Source organism: Aricia agestis, chromosome 8 (genome assembly GCF_905147365.1).
Source record: "Aricia agestis chromosome 8, ilAriAges1.1, whole genome shotgun sequence".
Lineage (NCBI taxonomy): Eukaryota > Metazoa > Arthropoda > Insecta > Lepidoptera > Lycaenidae > Aricia > Aricia agestis.
In genome coordinates this window covers 17,257,803-17,278,564 of record NC_056413.1, presented here as the reverse complement: position 1 = coordinate 17,278,564, position 20,762 = coordinate 17,257,803, and the positions used below count along the sequence as shown (strand labels likewise).

General features: G+C 38.3%; 1 protein-coding gene across 1 annotated transcript; it reads right to left on the bottom strand.

Moving 5' to 3' along the window:
- Window positions 1-669: 669 nt before the first annotated feature.
- On the bottom strand, window positions 670-18,979 carry LOC121729616 (protein SMG7-like). Its single transcript, XM_042118187.1, has 18 exons — window positions 18,798-18,979; window positions 18,485-18,584; window positions 16,765-16,890; window positions 16,013-16,131; window positions 10,669-10,870; window positions 8,987-9,117; window positions 8,510-8,656; window positions 7,995-8,088; window positions 7,547-7,730; window positions 7,300-7,437; window positions 6,745-6,883; window positions 6,172-6,300; window positions 5,232-5,410; window positions 3,305-3,387; window positions 2,912-3,022; window positions 1,648-2,709; window positions 1,347-1,457; window positions 670-1,078 (listed from the first exon to the last, which is right to left on the bottom strand). Exons 1-18 carry the CDS (start codon window positions 18,827-18,829, stop codon window positions 992-994), a joined length of 3,174 nt encoding a protein of 1,057 aa, XP_041974121.1. The 5' UTR covers window positions 18,830-18,979; the 3' UTR covers window positions 670-991.
- Between the last annotated feature and the right edge of the window lie 1,783 nt (window positions 18,980-20,762).

Below are 20,762 nucleotides of genomic sequence, written 5' to 3'. Positions count from 1 at the left end.
TTTACAAACGCCTGAAAAAGTTAATCAATGGATTAAATATCATAGTATCTTGATCGTCCGTCGAAAATAATGCGATATTTAGTCAAATGACTGATATTGTCGGGCGTCAAGGCTGGTCGCATACACACGTTTTCCGTATTCTGCTTCCGAATTCGTTTTCCGTATTCGGAAATCCGAATGCATGAAATCAGCGGGAAATAAATTAACTGGCGCGCACATTCGCTTTTTCCGAACGTTACGTTTCAAGTGCAAGCAGGCGCGTTCGCGCGTGAAAAAAGCGAACGTTTGCGCTAGTCTCACAGAATTCCAAATCGTAATTCCACATTAGGAAATCGAATACGGAAAACGTGTATATGCGGCCGGCCTAAATAGCACTAGAAAATTTACATCTCAGATTTTAGCATCTACAAAAACTACAGCATGACTAGTGAGACATGATATCAATTATTATAATTATGTAATAAAATTAGGTAATTTTTGACCAAATTTCCCTTTAAATAAATGAATCATGGACACTTAGTAAATTACTATGCGGCTGGCGCGGCGGCATTCGCCCCGCGCCGCGCGCTACCCATCCCGCGCGCGGTGTCTATGCGTTGGTCAAATAATTATTTAACTTTAAGCTACATTTACTCAGTGATCAAATGATATTATTTTTTTTAACTAATACAATAGCCAAATATCACGTCCTCGAGGATTGAACATGTCTCACCAGTCCTGATAACGAACAGATTATGAAATTGGTACTACTGGAAATATGACACGCATGACACAACAAATTTATAAAAGTATAAAATTATAATTTAAAATCATACTCGTACATACATAATATTTTAACAAACTTACATCTGTGCTTCGCTTTGGAAATGGATAATCTCAATAATATTCAACAAAAATTCCATATTGATTTCAAATTAACATAAAGATTTTATTTATTATTGTCGCTGCGTTTGCGCAGGTAAAGTGTTTTGCGTTTGTTGTGTCACTAACTTCATTGAGGTGGCGGTGGTTGCTTCATTTGTTTCTGCTGTTCTAGGAGACGCTCTAAAGGGGAGGGGCCCGGCCCAGACCACAGGGACTGAAAGAGGAGGTTCCCATTATAAACTAGAAACACAAAATATATAGTCCATAGTATTGTTAAAAATCGAGGGTGATAAAGTCAGAAAACTAAATAAAAAAATCATCAAATCCGTCTGAGTGACCTACTGAGTGACGTAAAAAGGCTTCCTGACAGAAAATGCTACTTTCTGATGCGTTTAGACCTAATTCAATTCCACAAATCAAGAATTGCAGATGTTAAAAAGGTACCTAACAGAAGTTTAATGAACAAGAATTCGCACTCGTACCTGATGCGGCAGGGGGCGGGACCAGGCGGCGGCGGGCGCGGCGCTGAACAGCGAGTACTCGGCGTTGCCGCGCGCGCCCGCTCCGCCCTCCGACAGACCCATTTGTTTTTGCTGCAAGCGTTTAATATATAAATACTTTTTCATTGGGGTATCCGTTATTTGATTTGTAATGTTTTTTTTTACTGTATCTTATTATAATGTATGCTTTTCGTAACGCTCTAGTCACGCATTTGCCAGCTTAATCGCCAAGTCAAGCGTGCGTAAAGAGGTTTTACTTCTAAATTATTTTTATTGCTCTTACCTCGCTCTCCTCCGGTTTCCGTTCCTGGTACTCGCTGAAGTTCCTCTGCACGTCCAGCACGTTCGCGCCGAAGCCCACGTCGAGCTCCTTGGGCTTGTCCATGCCGAGGAGCGGGTAGGTGTTGAACTGCGGGTACATGGCGGCGTCGTAGCCGGCGGGTGGCGCGAACCCGTACCCCGCGGGCGCCGCCAACCCCCGCAGCGCCGCCAGCCCCCCACCCCCCTGCAAGTAGCCCCCCTCAGTCTTCTGCGCGCTCGACACCTGGTTCTGCATCTGGGTGAAGGTGTTCTGGTAGGGGTTGACGTTCATCTGGTAGTAGTTGGGCACGCTCATCGGCGGGTAGGCGGGCGCGGCGAAGCTCTCCTGGGCCGGCACGGTCCAAGGCCGCTGGTGCTGCGCGGGCCAGGGCTGCGGCGGCGGGGGCTGCGGCGGCGGGTCATCGGGCTCGGCCTGCCAGTGGCGGTACTGGTTGGCGAAGCGCGGCGGCAGGTCGGCGAGGAAGTTGCGCTTGTCGCCGGACAGCGGGCGGTCGGGGTCGCGGCGCTTCTGCAGCGCGGCGGAGCGCACGTCGATCTCCTTGGGGTTGACGACGGGCAGGCGGATGGCGGCGCCCTGTCCGGGGCCGAACGCCGGACCGCCGGAGCCGTACGCCGGCCCGACTGAGCCGTAGCTCTGTCCGCCCGGGTTGTACCCTTGCCCCGCGGGGCCGTAGGGCTGCCCGGCGGGGCTGTAGGCGGCCTGCACTCCGTATGTCTTCTGGAAGCGCGGCTCGCCGGCGGGCCAGGGTTTCTGGTAGGTCTGCGAGCTCGGGCCGCCCTGGCTAGACTTGTTCTCCTTTTTCTCCTCCTTCTCGGGCTTCTTGGGCTCGTCGGCGTTGACGAGGTGCGGGTAGCCGGCCGACTTGTCTTTGAGCGATAAAATGCCGCCGGTCTTCCTGCCGATGGGGATGTTTGCGAGGGACTTGATCGGCTTCGGTTGAATCACCTTCAGTTTGTCGTCTTTGGCGGTATCCTGAAGTTCTGTCGCCGAGTCCGGCGTCGGCGGGGGAGTGACGAACTTCACCTGTGAAACAGTTACGTGTTTGAAGAGAAGTTTGTAGCAACCACCTGTTTATAAATTGATTGTAATAATAGTACAGTAAGCATGAATAACTAGTATAATCTGTAATAGAAATTGGACCTTACATGAAAAAACCTACGTAAACACTAAACAGTAAAACCCCGACTCAACAAGAGTCAAGACTATTTAGTTCGGTATTAATCACCTGTTTGTTGGTCTCCTCCTGCTTGCGCATGATGGCGGCCATGGCGATGTTGACGCGCGGTTTTCTCGCCTCCTTCTTATCTTCACTTTTACTACATTCATCCTCTTGATCCTGATTTAAGATAAAATATAATAGACTGTTGTTAATAAACATAGACTCTTAAAAATATTCTTTCTCGTAAAAAAATATTATCATTAAAAACAGTGAACGCAGCTCTTTCAGCAAGCAAAATAACTCTTTTTTTTATACATCTACATTCTACTCGAAAAGATAACAAATGTTATTTTAGGTAGTATCAACCATTCAATATTTCCTTTTTTAAGAATTAACATATTATAAAAAGCACTATGTCGCAAACGATGTGCTTAATCGTATAATAGCTATAATACTCACGGGTTCGCTCTGTGTGGCGGTGGCGCGCTCCTCTCGCGCGCGCTCCAACGATCCTTGCGGCTTGAGGATGCCCACGCGCTTCACTGTACATAACAATAATAACTCCCACACCGGTTTTGGTTTCATTGAAATCAGGCCAGTTACGCAGGAGTAATCTTATAGTGCCCAAGAGTGTGCGCACTACATAAAAGCACTCTCTATTCCTTCACTCTCATAACCCACTGGGACGGAAGACCGACACGACTGGTGAGAGATTAGGCGCAGGACCGACTTTTTACTGCCGTGCATTGTTTAATGTGTTCGTGTGCGTGCGACTAGACTTATCCCAATTATAATTATTGCATTAGTTGATAAAAATTCTACGCAATAGCTTTAGAGCGGCAGTCTCCGAGTGCCACACGTATTTTTAATTTTAATTTTATTTATTATGACACAGTTACAGACTACAGAATAACAAAATACAACACGGCATTTACAACGCGCGCCTTGTACAATGGCGGTCACGACGCTCGCCGCGTTCTTGATAGAGCGAAAATGTATGAAGTTTGAGAGCGTTTCTTATTTTTCTTATAAATGGAAATATTATTTATTTTTATATAAAATATTTAGCTATTTGTACAGGGGACTAATTAAACAACATTTTTTCGTATTGTTACGGTACATGGTATACGGACACGTGGTGCGCAAGTACATACTCGAACCTTCTAAAAAGGTCCAATGTTTGTTTACGTGTTTACCCTTTATTTGTTAGCGTGTTTGAATTTAGACCTTATGACTGAGTTCATAAGGTCTAAATTAAATTCAACTTACTGCACTTATCGCAAGGACGGCAGTTTTATTGTGGCACAATCCCGAGCCTACTAGAAATTTCCCACGGTTGTTTACTTGTTTACGTGAAATCGGGAAATTTCTGGAATTCGTCTAGCCATATAAAAAGAGCCGCAGGCAGGCCCGGCAGTTCAGTTCAATCTGAGCGATCATCAAGGCGATTTCGGAGTGATCAATAGTGAGTGAACCAGTGAAACCTGCGACTTGGCTACGACCTAGGACAGTGATAGTGCTTAGTGATGGACCTAGTGATTTGTGTTTGGACTTAGTGCTAAGTGTTGTGACCTAGTGTTTAGTGCAGTGTTAATAAAGTCTTCAAGAGAGTCACCAGGTCTTTCTCTCCAAATCCTCGAACCCTAGCACGTAACAGTATATTTATTTTCCTTAGTTCAGTGTATTTAACTATAATGGTTATTTTATTGGCGATTATTGTGATGGTTAAAACGTATTACATTTTATGGTGTAGACGTGGATATGAATATGTTATCTTTCATTTGAAACTAAAATATCCTCGCAGTATGACTCCTAATTCTTTAAAATAATACCTGAAAATCGCTGATATTTGTGAAAAAATGTGATAGCGTCCTTAAGAGGATTCCACACCGCCATTTTTTCCATACAAACGTTGTCCCCTGTTTCCTCCCTGGATAATGCTAGTAGAGTTATAATTTTTTTTCTGAATATCTACGGCCACTAATACAATGTCCCTATGTTTTATTTTTTTTCATAATTTAATTATTAAATAAGATATGAACGTTTAAAAACCTAAAAAAATGGCCAGATTTTCCGCTGTGTTCAAACGTCCAGAAAACAGATTTGGCTAGATTATACAAAAAAAAGCAAAACATAGGAACACAGCTCAAGCCTTTTTTTAATCTTTAATGAAAAAAGTACTTAAATCGGTTAAGTTTTGGAGAAGGAATCAGGGGACAACGAATCGTTGATTTTCTGGATTTTCTGCAGTTGTCTCTATCGCGTTCTGCGGTATAGGCTTGAGGTAAGGGAGACAGCTATAAATATTACACGTACTTTTTTTTCATTTCTCTAGCCCCTGGTGTATCCTCTTAATATAAGCTATAAGCATCTATGCATTACGTACCTTTTTCCCGGAAATCCGCCTCGGAGATGATGAGAGGCGGAGGCGGAGTACGCTCGCGGTCGGGGGCGGAGTCAGGCGCGGACTCAGTGGCGTGCTCGGCCAGCAGGGGCTCCAGCGCCTCCGCCAGCTGCGCCCCGCCCAGGGTCGTCGCCGACCACTCGGGTGTACCGTCCTCCGCGCTACACGATCGTGTAGTTTGATTATATTGTTATTGACAATTAATGCACTAGTAGATGCATTTTTGGCGTCACACATCATTATAATATAATAATTAATGTAACTAGATCATAATAACTGTACCACTGAATACTGTTTAATTATTATAATGTTTCGTGTGATGCTGGAAATAAAAGTATTCTTATTCATTTGTCTCAGTCTCTGACTGTAACTTAGGGATGCATATTGCATATACACAGGAATCAGAATAGTAAGTTTTTAAACGTAATTATTATATTTAGTCCATAATTCATTTATTTCATAACATATTACGGCAATAGTATCATACAAGTGAAATTGAAGAAACTCAAGGCCCTGTTTTCCCAAAAACGGACGATTTTCATGATTTAAAAGTGACATTAGACATAAAAATATAGTAATTTAAATTCTGAAAAAAATATATGTGTTAGTTAAGGATCTAACACAGTGGAATTTATATTCCATTACACAATATCATGAACTTCACTCGATAGAAAAAAATCCCAAAGTTACCAGTCAGAATTTAAATTACTATATTTTTATGTCTAATGTCACTTTTAAATCTTGAAAATCGTCCGTTTCTGGGAATACAGGGCCTTAAGGGATATCAATCATGAAGCTTTACGTTCAGGCTTCTTGACTACGATGTTACTCGTCGTGCCAACGTGCCAAACCTCTATACAAACATACTCTCGAAAAACATAATCCTCCATCTGATGCAGTCGGATAAATAAGTAATACTCACGTGGTGACAGCGATATGTTGGGCGTGGCGCCCAGCGAGGCAGCGGGCGAGGCGCTGGAGGCGGCGCGCGCGGACACGCCCCTCTAACTCCGGCTCGCCCACTAGCGACAACGCCGATACGCCCGCTCCGCTGCGGATATATATATTTTTATTTTATTTTTGAATTTTGCATCCGTTGTGGACGATTAATTGTGGTGCCAACCACTAAACACATCAAAAAAGCTTGATAGCCCGTACATAGGTCATTTTCGCAACATGAACGAATTGATCCATATATTTTTTAATATCAACTGTGTGCGTTTTTCGATCTAAAAAACTTGGGATTGAAAATGCCGTGCGAATCATAGTTCACCCACTTGGCCACGGACATGATTAATTAAAAGATATAAATGTAAAGCCTTTATAATATTATAAAATTGGATGTACCTAATCGCAAACCGTCGACAAAAAGAGGGTTAAATAAGCTTGAAATAGTCGCGAGTTTCTTTATTAATTTCTGAGGTAACTAACTAATACCAAGCGTCTCTCGGGTAAAGCCTTTTGCTCAATAACTTTTGAATTAAAAAAAAACTACCTGTCAGTGTCAGTGTCATATTCGGGGAAGGCGCCACCGTCGTGTCCGCTCTGCGCGGTGAAGGTGAGGGGGGCGAGCGCGGCCTCCAGCGGCAGGAACCCGTGCAGCTCCTCATCCTCTGGTAGCGGCACGCAGTCGTCTGTATACACGCGTTTAGTTAACAAAGATTTGTATTTTCCATTTGTAGAGCGCAATCAACGCCACAACTGAGCTATCGAAGTTTTCTGAATGAGAAATTATTTAAAAACTTCGATTGCGTGATTTAGGATATAGTATGTCACACTCTCAGAAGTCTCACTGTTAGTCAATTTTGGCTAGGCTTCGACCTGACTGTTAAGATCTCCCTTTGGATTTCCACTTAGATTTGGATTGCCATAATATCAAAAGCAAAGATGAGATACAACATACATATACAGCAGAAAAAATGGCGTTATTTACGGCTTTTAACGAAGACAAAAGCTTATATGTCTTTAACATACAAGTTTTTATCTGGTGTCGTTATATGCATTTTGTATGTGTGCACACGTGACACGAGTATGTGCGTGTGATACTCACAGTCAGGGGTCGCGAGCGCGGCAGCGGGCGCGAGCGTGTTGAGCGCGTGCGCGAGCGCGCCCCACAGCTGCGGGCGCGCGCCGCACAGCGCCGCCGCCCCCTCGTCGCAGTACGCCAGCCACGACACCCACACCTTCACTGTGGATTATAATAATAATTACTCTGTCTGTATAAAGCTTTTGTGCGTAATGAGCACTTAATAGTATGATATTATAATTCACAAGCCAGCCAGCTTAACGCCACTCACGTGCGGGCTGGGCTCGGGCGGGCAGCGCGGTGGTGTAGGCGGGCAGCAGCAGCGCCAGCAGCGCGCCGGCCGCCAGCTCCGCCGCCAGCGCCGCCGCGCGCGCCTCGCCGCCGCTCAGCGCGCTCAGCGGGACCGACCACCCCTCGCGCGCGCTGTGCACCATCCAGATTATCACGCACGTCATCTGTTCGTAACACACTCCTATTTTCTTAACGTTTCTTATATTGTTTAATATACTTTTACATTAATTTTTAATGTAAAAGTATATTAAATGTAATAGTAGTAGTAGTAGTATGTAACTTAAACATTATAAAAAAGTTTTTATTAAATAAGAAAACACTTTAGAGTACTTTAAGACTCTCGTTAAAACGAAACATATTTTTTAAAATTACTGCTGTGCAAAGGCCAAGATAAGCATGTACTCATAATATACAAATATAACACTTACTTTTATCAAGGTGAGCGAATCAAAACTGTCTGTGGCTATCAGTGGGGAGAGTGAGGTATTCAGAGATTTCACCAACTCTGCAGCTGCGTCCAATCTGCAACAATGTGGAATTAAATTGGTCAAACATAATACTCTTTAATTAGAAATCTTGAAAGACCACAATGCTTTATAAATAGTCACAGAGACCTATAACAAGTAAATAAGGAATTTCATCCTATATTTAAAAATAAATAGCCCGTCAAAGTCAAATTACCAAAGTTTTGCTAGACCTAGCGAAAATAAACAATAATTATAAAACTTGGCTTGCAACATTAGGGCGCCAGGCATACATACAGTGGGTTAATTAATTAATCATTGTAATATCACATTAACACTCTCATTCTATGTTTGTATAAAAGAGGAAGAAGCATTTTAACACGGAATAAGCAATTATCAAGATTATGGGCTAGTCTTGATGATATGGGCCTTAGGGATATATGTGTTGACCTAATAGTCTGCAATATTATATGACTTACTGCTCTGCGGTGTGCAGATAGTGTAACGCTCGGAGAAGCTCGTTGACGTAAGTGTGCGAGTCTAACCGCTCCGGCGCACCGGACGCCGCCAACGGCTTGCCGGACAGACCAGGCAGCACCGGCAGCGCTGACTCCTTCACGTCGCGACTGGGAAGTACGATAGGCATAGAATCACCATACTAATCAAAATTAAACACATGAATGTTTTCGAATAGCTTAAAAGTAACTGTAATTAAAGGAAGATATTAACATAAGCTGCATGCATTATCTATCAAACTCTTCATTAAATTAAAGTTACGTTAAGTCCGATACGGCCGTAAATAAGCATGTCGTTGTTGGCTAGTTGGGCCTAGCTTTAGGCCCTTGGTCCGCGTCCTGGTCGCGCGCGTGTTTTCCGCATGACAGGGAGAACATATTATATACAAACAAGGAAGCGCGCGAACACGTATATGACAGTAAATGCGGCTTTAATGTCACCTGGCGGCAGCTTGCAGCGTGCGCGCGAGGTTGGCGGGCGCGGGGGGGAAGGGCGCGCGCACGAGCAGCGAGCGCACGTGCCAGTACACCGCCGCCAGCCGCCGCCCGCGACGCCACGACACCAGCGCCAGCTGCAACAGATCGTGTTACAACTACAAACTTGGCATATCTTCACTGACTGATAATTGAAGACGTGAATGGAATTATCGAACAAGCAACATTTCGTAACATACAGACAATAACTCACTTTTTGCCTTATTGTCTTAATAAAACTTGTAACTTATCTACTTCATAACCTAGCTAATATATCTGGCTACACATATAATCCATAGTTTTTCTATTTCAAATAATTTTTCCGGTCCTAAAGCCTACATTTAAGCACAAAAACGGGAAGTTTTTTCGTGTTACTCTATTTTTTGCGTGTTACTTTATCTTATTCTTCCACTCACGTCTTGAATTATAACATCTCTCTACTGCAAATTAATAATTAAAAGTGTAAAATTTTCAAAATAAATCATTGTCATAGGCTCTTAATATATTGCATGCAAAGTTTCGAATTAATTAGACTACTGGAGATAGGTAAAAATTGTGCTCAAAGATTCCGTTACATATACATACAGCCCGAGCTTTAAAAATAACCTTTAAAAAGAATCAAGCAAACAACACTAATAAGGAAAAAACTTTCATATTTGTACGATGCAAGCATCGCACATTCCTAGGTCAGCATAATAATTAGTTTATCAATTTAGTAAATATCTTAATATTTGAACGATTTCGTAATGTTTTAATTTTTGCTATACTCATCATTACCTTTGTGTATATAAAATGTGTCTGCTATAATACGCTATCACTTATTCTTATATCACTTATACTTATATCATTAATCTTATATCATTACTCTTATATCACTGTACCTTTGTTATAGTTTGTGCGTTTTAAGATGATATGGGTGACAAATTATAATTGACAATAGTAGGGAAGGTGCCTAAGAAAATTAATCGATAATTTAAAAATATCGAATCACTTCGTAAAGGAATTGCAATCGAAATTATCGATTTCGTACTGACGTTTCAGAGTGGCGCCGGCGATTTAAAATGGCCGCCCTTTTTATCGATTTGATTTCGATTCAACAGTGTCAATCTCTATTGGCTTATGTTCCATTTCATGCATCTGACATTTTTCAAATATTTTCGTAACAATAATTTTCACAGTTAAAATTTATAATTTTATATTAATATGTTAGCATTTAGCAACTTTTCATTTTTATTCATTTACATTATAGGAAACATTTGTTTTTGTAGATGGAATATTATATTTTGATTTTTTTTGTTTTCTTGTAAAAAAACCCGTGGTAAGGAATATGAGAAGTGTCACCCATATCTTAAAACGCACAAACTATAGTGTATCAATAAACAGTTATCATTTTACGGCTGTTTCTATAATCAATCATCATTATCAGCGTGTAAGGTGTACAGACCCGTACAATATTATAAAAGAGAAAGATTGATTAGTTTGGTTGCACAGAAAAAACAAATCCATTCCATAGAATTTGCTGAAATTCGTCATAGGCTGGAACGACAGAATTTCTGCGCCATAACTATATGTCCATATTACGCACAATGTCCACTTATTAACCATAGTTTATAAGCAAAAAAATAAAACAAATAAAAAAATTAAAACACCTGATTATAAGGCTGTCCCGAGTGCACGGACACAGCCAACGCGTGTCGGTAGAAGGTGTGTGCGATGCGGAGCTGCTGGCGGTAGCGAGCCAGGTCGCCGAGGTGCACGAGGCAGTGTTGGCACGCGTACCGCGCCGCCCCCGCGCCCTCGACTCCACCACCCTCCCATCCGCCCACCGCGCCGAGCAGCGACGCGCGACGACTGTAACAATTTAATCATATCATGTATATAATATTGTAGGTTGTGAAGTAATTAAATTATATAATTATGAAATGAATTAATAAATCTACCTATGGCCTTGTATTTAGGGCATCGAGACCGAGTTTTCCCGAAACCCGAAAACCCGGGTTTTGGGGATCATGAAAAAATCCGGGTTTCAAAAATGAAACCCGGGTTTTACGAGCTTTTCGGGTTTTTCGTTTTTTTGATAATTAATAAACGCCAGACCTGATTAAAGGTATTTATAACAAACTAACATACAAAGTATTTATTTTTATAACATATTGTATAGGTTTAATTATTTATATTGGTCATAATTAAACAAAATATAATATTTTAAAGTAAAAGTTTCGTTTTAAGAGCATTAAAGACTAATTAATGTCATAAAAATATTTATTAATAATACATAATATTTTAACAATCCTACCAAAACTATTCAATGTGAAAAAAGCCAAGTCTCTTCCAACAATTCTATCCTTCGCAAAAAGTTTTCAAATTTCATAGAAGCCAAGTCTTGCTAAACTTATTTTATAGTTTTCAATCAACATTCAGTGATTGACCACAGTTTTGTTTATTATGTGATCAAAGGCTTGCAAAACAAATAAACAGCTTCAAAGGGTTCTAAGTTCTAAGTCTGCTGAAAGTATCGTAGACTTTTGATGATGGGCAAGTCAGCCACTAGTTAGTGACAAAACGTTGAAACTTGTATGGACCGTAATTGCTGATAACATACACCCATCAACAAAGTCTTCGGGATATTTGTATTTTTGGAATATCTAAAAACCTGTCAGGAATTTTTGAAGACAGTGTATGGAACAAACAAAGCAATGACAGGTATCTACAGTCATAAAAATCAATAATAAGTCAAAAAATATTTATTTCGTTTTATAAACTGAAATTTTCATTTGAATGAGATATTTTTATTGCTGATTGTCAAATTAATAGTAATAATTTATGCTGATCGATGTTTGGCATTATTTTACTAAAAAATATTTTTTGTGCTCTGCTGCGGTATGACGCCCAGTCTTCTTTGCAATTTAAAAACATAACGACAAACAAAAACCCTTAAAGGTTTTTGTTTGTCGTTATGCTTTTTGTCATCTATACTAATATTATAAATGCGAAAGTATCTCTGTCTGTCTGTCTGTCTGTCTGTCTGTCTGTCTCGCTTTCACGCCAAAACTACTGAACCGATTGCAATGAAATTTTGTACACAGTTATTCTAGAGTCTGAGAAAGGACATAGGCTACATTTTGATGTGGGAAAATATCTTATTTCCATGAAAATATCGATGAAAATTACTTCGCATTGCGCGTGGCCAGCGCTCATCCCGGGGGTCCTGGGTTCGAGTCCCGCAGGCGGAACAAAAAGTTTTCAATGTTCCTGGGTCTTGGATGTGTATTAAAATAATATTTCAAAAATCTTAAATATATTTTATGTATAATATTATAAAAAATCCAGAAATATATCGACGCGATGCAATGAACATTTTAGTTCTAATACGATTCAACAGATGGCGCTTTTTTTTACTTCGTTGTAACATAGAACTAATCATACTTATTAGTTATTATGTTTTTGTTTATAGTTTTTAATACGTTAGAATATTATGTTTAATAATATTATCACTTGCTATAATAATAATCAATCTATCTGATCTTATAGAACTCCTACTGCATTTCTAAGGAGTTCGAGTGTGTTGTGTTGGCCTATATTCCATCCAGAAAATATTTTTACATTTTAATTCTAATATATGAAAACAGATGGCGCTTTATTTTTACTTCATTATTATAACAGAACTAATCATGCCTACTTTATTATATATTATTGTTTTTATTCATAACTAGCTGTTGCCCGCGACTTCGTCCGCGTGGACTTTAGTTTATAGCGAGCGGTGTCAACAAAATTTGTGTCAAATTTAAAAACTTTTTAAAACCCTGGTAAGTGGTACCCCTCTTAGGGCCGCGCAGCACGCTACACCGGAATGGCAGCGCTGAAAGTGCTCGCCTCGCCGCTGCCATTCCGGTGTAGCGCGGCCCTTAATTAATCAAAATACCCAAAAACAGCTGTGCAGTGTGCACATAATCTGTACTAATATTATGAATGCGAAAGTATCTCTGTCTGTCTGTCTGTCTGTCAGTCTCGCTTTCACGCCAAACGCCGAAACTACCGAACCGATTGTAATGAAATTTTGTATACTGATAGTCTAAAGCCTGAGAAAGGACATAGGCTACTTTTTTACTGGAAAAAAGGGTTGTAAGGGTCGTAAATTTGTTCAAAAAATTCATAATAGATGGCGCCGTGCGTCTTCTACATCGCGCTGACGCTTGCTCAAAAGTCTTTCTATAAGAGGTGGTATCATCTTACATTTAAGTCTCGATTTTTTTCGATTGTTATATCTATTCTACGGTATTAAATAACTCAGTACTTTATCTGTGCAGGCAGTGACGTAACCTTAAGACCAAATTTCACCAACGACTGTTAAAGTTAATGCTCGAATTAGTATCACGTTAGCTGTTTCGTTTTTCATATGAATGAAAGAGAAGACAGGATATTTTAACAATCTTTTAACACTAACAGACGTTGGTGAAATTGGGGCTAAACCTATCAATGATAAATAGTTTATGGGTAAAGTTGTGTAATTGGGGGCTAAATAAGCTTTAAAATTTGGCATAATATATAAAGTTTAACATACAAAAATGAAGTACTTATTGTTTGCACACTGCACAGCTGTATTGATTTAAGGGGTACCAGGGTTTTTTTATAAAAGCTTTTGACACCAATTTTGTTGACATCGCGCGCTATAAACTGAAGTCCACGCGGACGAAGTCGCGGGCAACAGCTAGTTATTTGTTATATTCACAACATAACAAAAGCAATCAGTAAAAAGGTTCCAGGAAAGCAACCAGCCCCTAGAAACTGACAAAACCATGCCGAGGAATTTCCATCAAGTATAATCTGAATCCATATTTTTGTATTGCGGTCTGGCAAATGCGGCAGATTGCTTTTCATTGGTTGAGAGACTGATGTTGGTAACACATAATAGGACGAATGGTGGCTTTCTTTAGCTGGCCGTGGATGTCATACCCACTGCGGAATTATTAAAACACGTGATTTTAGTGAATCGAGATGAAATATAACAAGCAGAGTTTTTACCAGCACCAGCGCCAGAGACAATTGCTTGTGTGTAACAGCATGCCAACCATGAGGTTAATCTTCCGAATTCATGAAAAGCAACCATGCGCATTTGCCATAATATGGTCTGGTCTGATCAATTATATGGTAATCTGACATGAATTTTGTCTATTGTGACTAGAACTAATGACTACAAAAAGCTTTGAGGTGTAGTGTAATGTAAGTTTTTTTAGTAATTTAAGATTTTCCATTAAGTTAGATGACAGAAAAGTTACCTTAAATTGCAAAGAACATTCGGCTTCATACCGTAGCAGGCAGACAAAAGGCAAGTTTAAGTAAAAGCTAGGCACAAACATTTAATTACAGGTATAATATATGCCAACATCTATTAGGAAAAAAGTTATTAATAATTAATAACTTGACAATCAGCAATAAAATGTAAAAGATTAAATAAAGATTTGTTGGCATACGTTTTATATTTAAGGCGAGGATAAACCCCAATTTGTTATTCCGCGACTTCCGGTTTACCTAGTTCCGATATAATAACGAAGTTTTAAAAAATATGAGGTATAAAGCACAATATTTAAAATACCTTAAACCATAAACATTTTAATAAAACTTAATACTTTGGCTGTAATTAATTTACAAACTCACCTCCGATAAAAATCTATTTCATCGAAATATAAGTATTAACTAGGATAATTATACATTTTATTTGAATAAATTGTTAGTAAATCTATATTAAAAATTCTTAAACCGAACAATTTTGTTTCTTAATGTTTATTTCCAAAGATATTTAAAAAAGACATGAAAAATAGAGAAAATCCGCTTGAGTGACTTCAGTTTTATGCTAAGCTAAAATGAATCTTATTGCGATGCGTATACGCTTGGTCTTTGGTTGTGTGCAAAGTTATAGTTTTGGATTGAGATTAATCCCCGCCTTGAGGTTATTCTTCCATTTACTGTCTTCAAAAATTATTGATAGGTTTATATATATTTCATTAAATACAGATACATTTAATAATATAATATGTAATTTGGAGGTGAAGCTTGTTGTAATACTTAATCTTGGCTCGAAAATCTTAATCCCTAGCTTTGATAAGATCCAATATAATATAATAAAATAGGAGATGTAAATAGTCGCTTCTATAAAAGTATAGTACGGCCATGCCCGTTCACTCGAGACTTGGTTGGGCACTGCCGTGACCGCACACTATGGTATTTAAATAGTATTTTACTGGAAAGGTGTAGGCAATCGCTGAAAATCATATTTAAAGTAGTTTCGTTTCGTTAATCTTTGAATTTTAAGAAAACCTGAAAAACCCGGGTACCCGGGTTTTCATTTTAAAAAACCCGAAAACCCGGGTTTTGAAATTTGGGTCCGGGTTTCGATGCCCTACTTGTATTGTTATAAAGACCATGACCGTGACGTTTATTCAATATTCATGGTCATGATATTGTCATGTACTTAATATATTTTGAACTAGCTTTTACCTATGTGAAATAGTATTCATTGGATTGGTATGGTAATAAAAGTAATTAATCCCACTGAGTGGATTATTTTTTATTTTTATTAGTGTAGGAATTTTCAAATTATTTTTCATCTTTTGATTCAGTATCTTAGAGCCATGCTTCGGATACGTGGGAGAGCCATGCTTCGGCACGAATAGATCGGCTCGACCGGAGAAATACCACATTCTCACAGAAAACTGGCGTGAAACAGCGCTTGCACTGTGTTTCGCCGAGTGAGTGAGTTTACTAGAGGCCCAATCCCCTTTCCTACCCTATTCCCTTCCCATCCCTACCCTCCCCTATTACCCTATTCCCTCTTAAAAGACCGGCAACGCACCTGCAGCTCTTCTGATGCTGCGAGTGTCTATGGGCGACTGAAGTTGCTTTCCATCAGGTGACCCATTTGCTTGTTTGCCCCCTTATTTCATAAAAAAAGAGTCTTCTTTATAATAAAGATTAATAAAAACTTAATTTTCTTACCGAAATGGTAAATCTAGTTTAAAAGTTGAGCAAATCTGATGTAGCAGACATAAATAAAAGCCAGCAGCAGCTTGCAGCACCCATGACAACATGGACTGAGCTTCACTTCTTAGTGGATTCTGCAAAACAAATACATATTGAAGGTCTTGTTTAACTTAAAATGATGCGCCTCTCCCTCATATTCACAGTACAAAAATTTTCATTTATATCAACTGACAAGTGACAACTAGTGCATCACTTCAAATTAGACAAGTTCTACCAGCTTTTGTAAAGATAAAAAATGCACTATATTTAAGAGTTTAAGTATGGATTTTTTCTTTTAAAATGATACAAAAAAAAATCTTTAACTAGGTTGCAAATAGAAGGGCAGAATCTATAGTCCATACTATCCATAATTCCATGATAATATTATAAATGCAAAAGTGTGTCTGTCTGTCTGTTACCTCTTCACGCCCAACACGCTGAACTGATTTTGCTGAAATTTGGTATGGAGATACTTGAGTCCCGGGAAAGGACACAGGCTACTTTTTATCCTGAGAAAATGTATGGTTCCCGCTCAATGAACAAATTTTGGCACAACAGAGTTGTGGGCGTCATCTAGTAATATCTAAGATAAATTCACTGAACAGAAAATAATCAGTGGTATAATATAAAATATAATAATTTTATTCCTACTTAATTCATTGAACCTAGTGTTTATAATATTTATGGTTTAAAAATGCAAATTGTACGTAGATGCAAATTGTACTTACCTTCCTGTCCTTAGTAATGGCTTGTAAAGCCTCTATTTGTTGTTTGAAACCAATGTTCCATAGATCTTGCTCTACCTTTTTCTCCAGAGCGTAATCCAAATCTAACATTAAAACTTTTTGATAAACCTGAAATTGATTAATTAATATAAATAAAAACAATCAAATGAATTAACTTCACATATTAACTTATTGTAGGGAAATGAATTAAAATCTATACTATAATATATATATATATATATATATATATATATATATATATATATATATATATATATATATATATATATATTATAAATGCGAAAGTATCTCTGTCTGTCTGTCTGTCTCGCTTTCACGCCAAAACTACTGAACCGATTGTAATGAAATTTTGTACACAGATAGTCTAAAGCCTAAGAAAGGACATAGGCTACTTTTTAACTGGAAAAAGGGGTTGTAAGGGGGTGAAAATGCGTAAATTTGGTCAAATTAAGTTAGTTCCAAAAACTTAAAACAGATGGCGCCAAGAGTCCCCTAGATCGCGCTATCGCTTGCTCATGCGTATTTCTATAAGAGGTGGTACCATGTTGAACTGCGTTTTTCGATTTTTTCGATTGTTATACACGTTAATAACTAATAACTTACCTACCAACTTAGATACCAAATTCAAAAACAACAGCGCCAAAACTACTGAACCGATTGTAATGAAATTTTGTACACAGATAGTCTAAAGCCTGAGAAAGGACATAGGCTACTTCTTACTGGAAAAAGGGGTTGTAAGGGAACCCCCCTAGTAAGGGGTTGTTTATGCGTAAATTTGTTCAAACTAAGTTAGTTCCAAAAACTGGAACAGATGGCACCAAGAGTCGCCTAGATCGCGCTATCGATTGCTCATATGTATTTCTATAAGCGGTGGTACCATGTAGAATTGTAGAGTTAATATTTGCGATTCTTTCGATTGTTATACATGTTATTAAATAACTCACCTACCAACATAGATATCAGAAACAGTCTACGAATAATAAATACTAAGACTGGGTTGCACCAGAGGCGTGGGTAAAGTTAAAGTTATAGTTATAGTTAAGGTAAATTTAACTTTAACTTTTCCCTTAACTTTGCCCGGAGAAATTGACAGATGACAGCTGATCCAACAAGTTTATACATGCACGTGGGCGGGGTCGCTGCTGGTAAAGGAGAACTGTCAAAAATTGCGGTTTTTGTATGATGACAGCGTAAGTCCCTTTTTTGCCACATGCATTTAAAACCTTGTCGAGCTCTATGGTTATAGTTAAATATGGCGTCTTGATGGCGTCCATTTTTAACTTTACCCAAAGATTTGACATTTTGCACTGTAGTCAAAGTTAAAGTTAAAGTTAGTTGGTGCAATCCAGTCTAAATAGTTTATTTTATGGGCATTGGGCAAAGCTAAGGTTGTGTAATGCATTATGCAGCTATGTTGTGTAACGCTAAATAAGCTTTAAAATTTGGTATAAAAAAGTTTAATTAAAAAAAATATCATATTATGTGCACACTACACTGCTGTTTTGGGTATTTTGATTTAAGGGGTACCAGGGTTTTAAAAAGCTTTTGACACCAATTTTGTTGACACCGCGCGCTATAAACTGAAGTCCACGTGGACAAAGTCGCGGGCAACAGCTAGTAAAAGAAATAAATATGAACTATGATACATAATATTTGAACCCATAACTTATTGTGGAGTCATAAATTCAGATCAGTAGTATACCTTTTGTAACTCTTGTTGATTAGTCCACAGTGTCTTGTCTTGTAACATAGATGTGCCATTGTTAAATTTTGAAATTTTCTGCTTCAAATCATCTGCCTCCCTATAAGAAATGATTATATTTACATATTCATAATGTTATGAAAGATGATCATGTTCATGATGATGTTCAACCTTCTAGCTTGTGAGTCTAAGAGTAACAGCTTTCTTTGAGTCTTGTGGTACATATAACATACCCGAAGTATGTTTATTTTACCATCTCTATGAAAGATGATGGTACATATCAAGTACAAAGTTAGTTTACATAAGTACCCACCTCAGGACCTGAACAGCAGCGTTTAAAACCATATTTCAAGAGGCTTTTAGCCTCAAAATCTGTCATAGCATTAGAATAGTAAATAGCTTTTAAAAATGATTCAAAAGAGTGAATTGTGAAATGAAAAAATATGAAAACAATTCAAGAAATCAAGACACATGCATCATCAAATTTTTGCAATCTCAAACGTCAAAATTCGAAACTGACAATTTTGACAGCTAAAAGGGCCCATTCACACTCGATGTTTCCGGTCGGAAACACCGAGTGTGAACCAATCAGTGAGGCCCATTCAATGTAGGACTGCCGTGAATGGGCCCTTTAAGTAATGTCAATGTCACTTTTCTTTCTTTTTATGGCTAAAAATAAAGCACAAAGCCAATAAGAGTTATTGCGGGGAATCAGGAATGTGAAAAAGTGATGAATAATAACTAATACAAAAACACAATTAACTGGGCTTGACTACTTGACTATTGACTTTTACTTAGACTTTGACTAGACTTTCGACATGAGATAATATTAATAGAAGAGAGTACACAAGAATAGGGTTAACGTGACTAGTGATTGGACAGTTCTAGTCATTGGACAGAGCACAAAAACACAATATTTAATAAGGTTGCCTTAAAAACTACCTGTTTTTAATTAAGATCAGGAGTTTCTTTTGTGCTTTTTCCAATGACTGGTACTGTCCAATCTATTAGTCATTTACCCTATTGTTTTCCCGTCATTTATAGTTAACACTGGCCATGGATATATAGCTGAAGTCACTGACCCACTGACCTCCATTATACAAGTACGCTGGACTGATGAGACCCTTTGAAATGACAGCTATTTTTTGTGCCTATTTGAAGCGGAATCAGCTCCCCCATTGTTAGGGATAGGAACTAAATTTGACGTAAAAATGACGTTTGAAAGTCGCCATCATGTCGCCATATTGGCGCTGATAGCAGTAGTGGGAGTATTTGGAACTAATACTAGTGATGTAAAACACTGTCTTTTCTATTATCGATGAAATGTTTCCAGACTCAGATAATGTTGACCATTAGGACAAAAATATTAAATTGAATAATACAAACGCTACATATTTGTATTAAAGATTACAGACTTCCTCTCCGTAATTTAGATAGGCGTAATAAATTAACAACGATTTCATACGTAGATAACGTGAAGTAGCAGTACCTATCTATAATCCATTTATCTTTAGCAGTTAGCACTACGAAAAACTAAAAACAAAACTGAAGATAAGCTTCTAACGAAAACTATGTTGTATTGTATTTTCTAATTTCATTTCTAATATTATAAAAGTAGTGCTACAGTGTATCGTATTAAAGCTGAATAAGTGTTCCGTGTTATTAGACCCTAACTAATCTCATCATATTATCCATACTAATTATATTTATATTTATCTCATTTGATTTTCGCCATTTTGGCGCTGATTGCAAAAGTGCGAGGGAAATTAACTAATTGGATAATGCGATCCATAAATAAATATGGAACGTTTGAATACATTTTTTTATTGGGGTGGAGTAGGTAAGGTATTTATAAATAATAAATTATGTGCGATACTTTAAATTATATTTTATTAGTTACCGTTACACAGTTACAGTCTGTCAAGAAAGAGTAGACGCTGAAATAAATTTTCCAAACATAATCACGATCAAATGGTAGTTTTGCGCCTTGTATTTTCACAGAGAACGTTTGTACACTAAAAATAGTAACGGCAAGCGGTAGTAGCAATTTTCGGACGCCAACCAGGCTTTTTAATTTTTTTCAACCATAATTCCAGTCATTCGTCAGACGGAAACCTGTCAATTATTTTAAGAGCTTAATATGTATTTGATAATGAAAATTAGTTATCGGAGATTTTAATACAATTATTATAAATATCGATAAGTTTTATTGACAGAAAACTCCAGCACTATTGAATTTTATTGTTTTTTATCAAAAATCGGTAAAACAAAGTTAACT

Excerpts from the sequence above, each read along its gene's own strand:
- LOC121729616 (XM_042118187.1), bottom strand. The coding sequence starts at position 18,829 with ATGGTTTTAAACGCTGCTGTTCAGGTCCTGAG. Across the intron at positions 6,301-6,744 it reads TATGACACTGACACTGACAG|CGGAGCGGGCGTATCGGCGT; the intron begins GTAGTTTTTTTT and ends ATATATCCGCAG. Across the intron at positions 1,458-1,647 it reads GGAAACCGGAGGAGAGCGAG|CAAAAACAAATGGGTCTGTC; the intron begins GTAAGAGCAATA and ends AAACGCTTGCAG.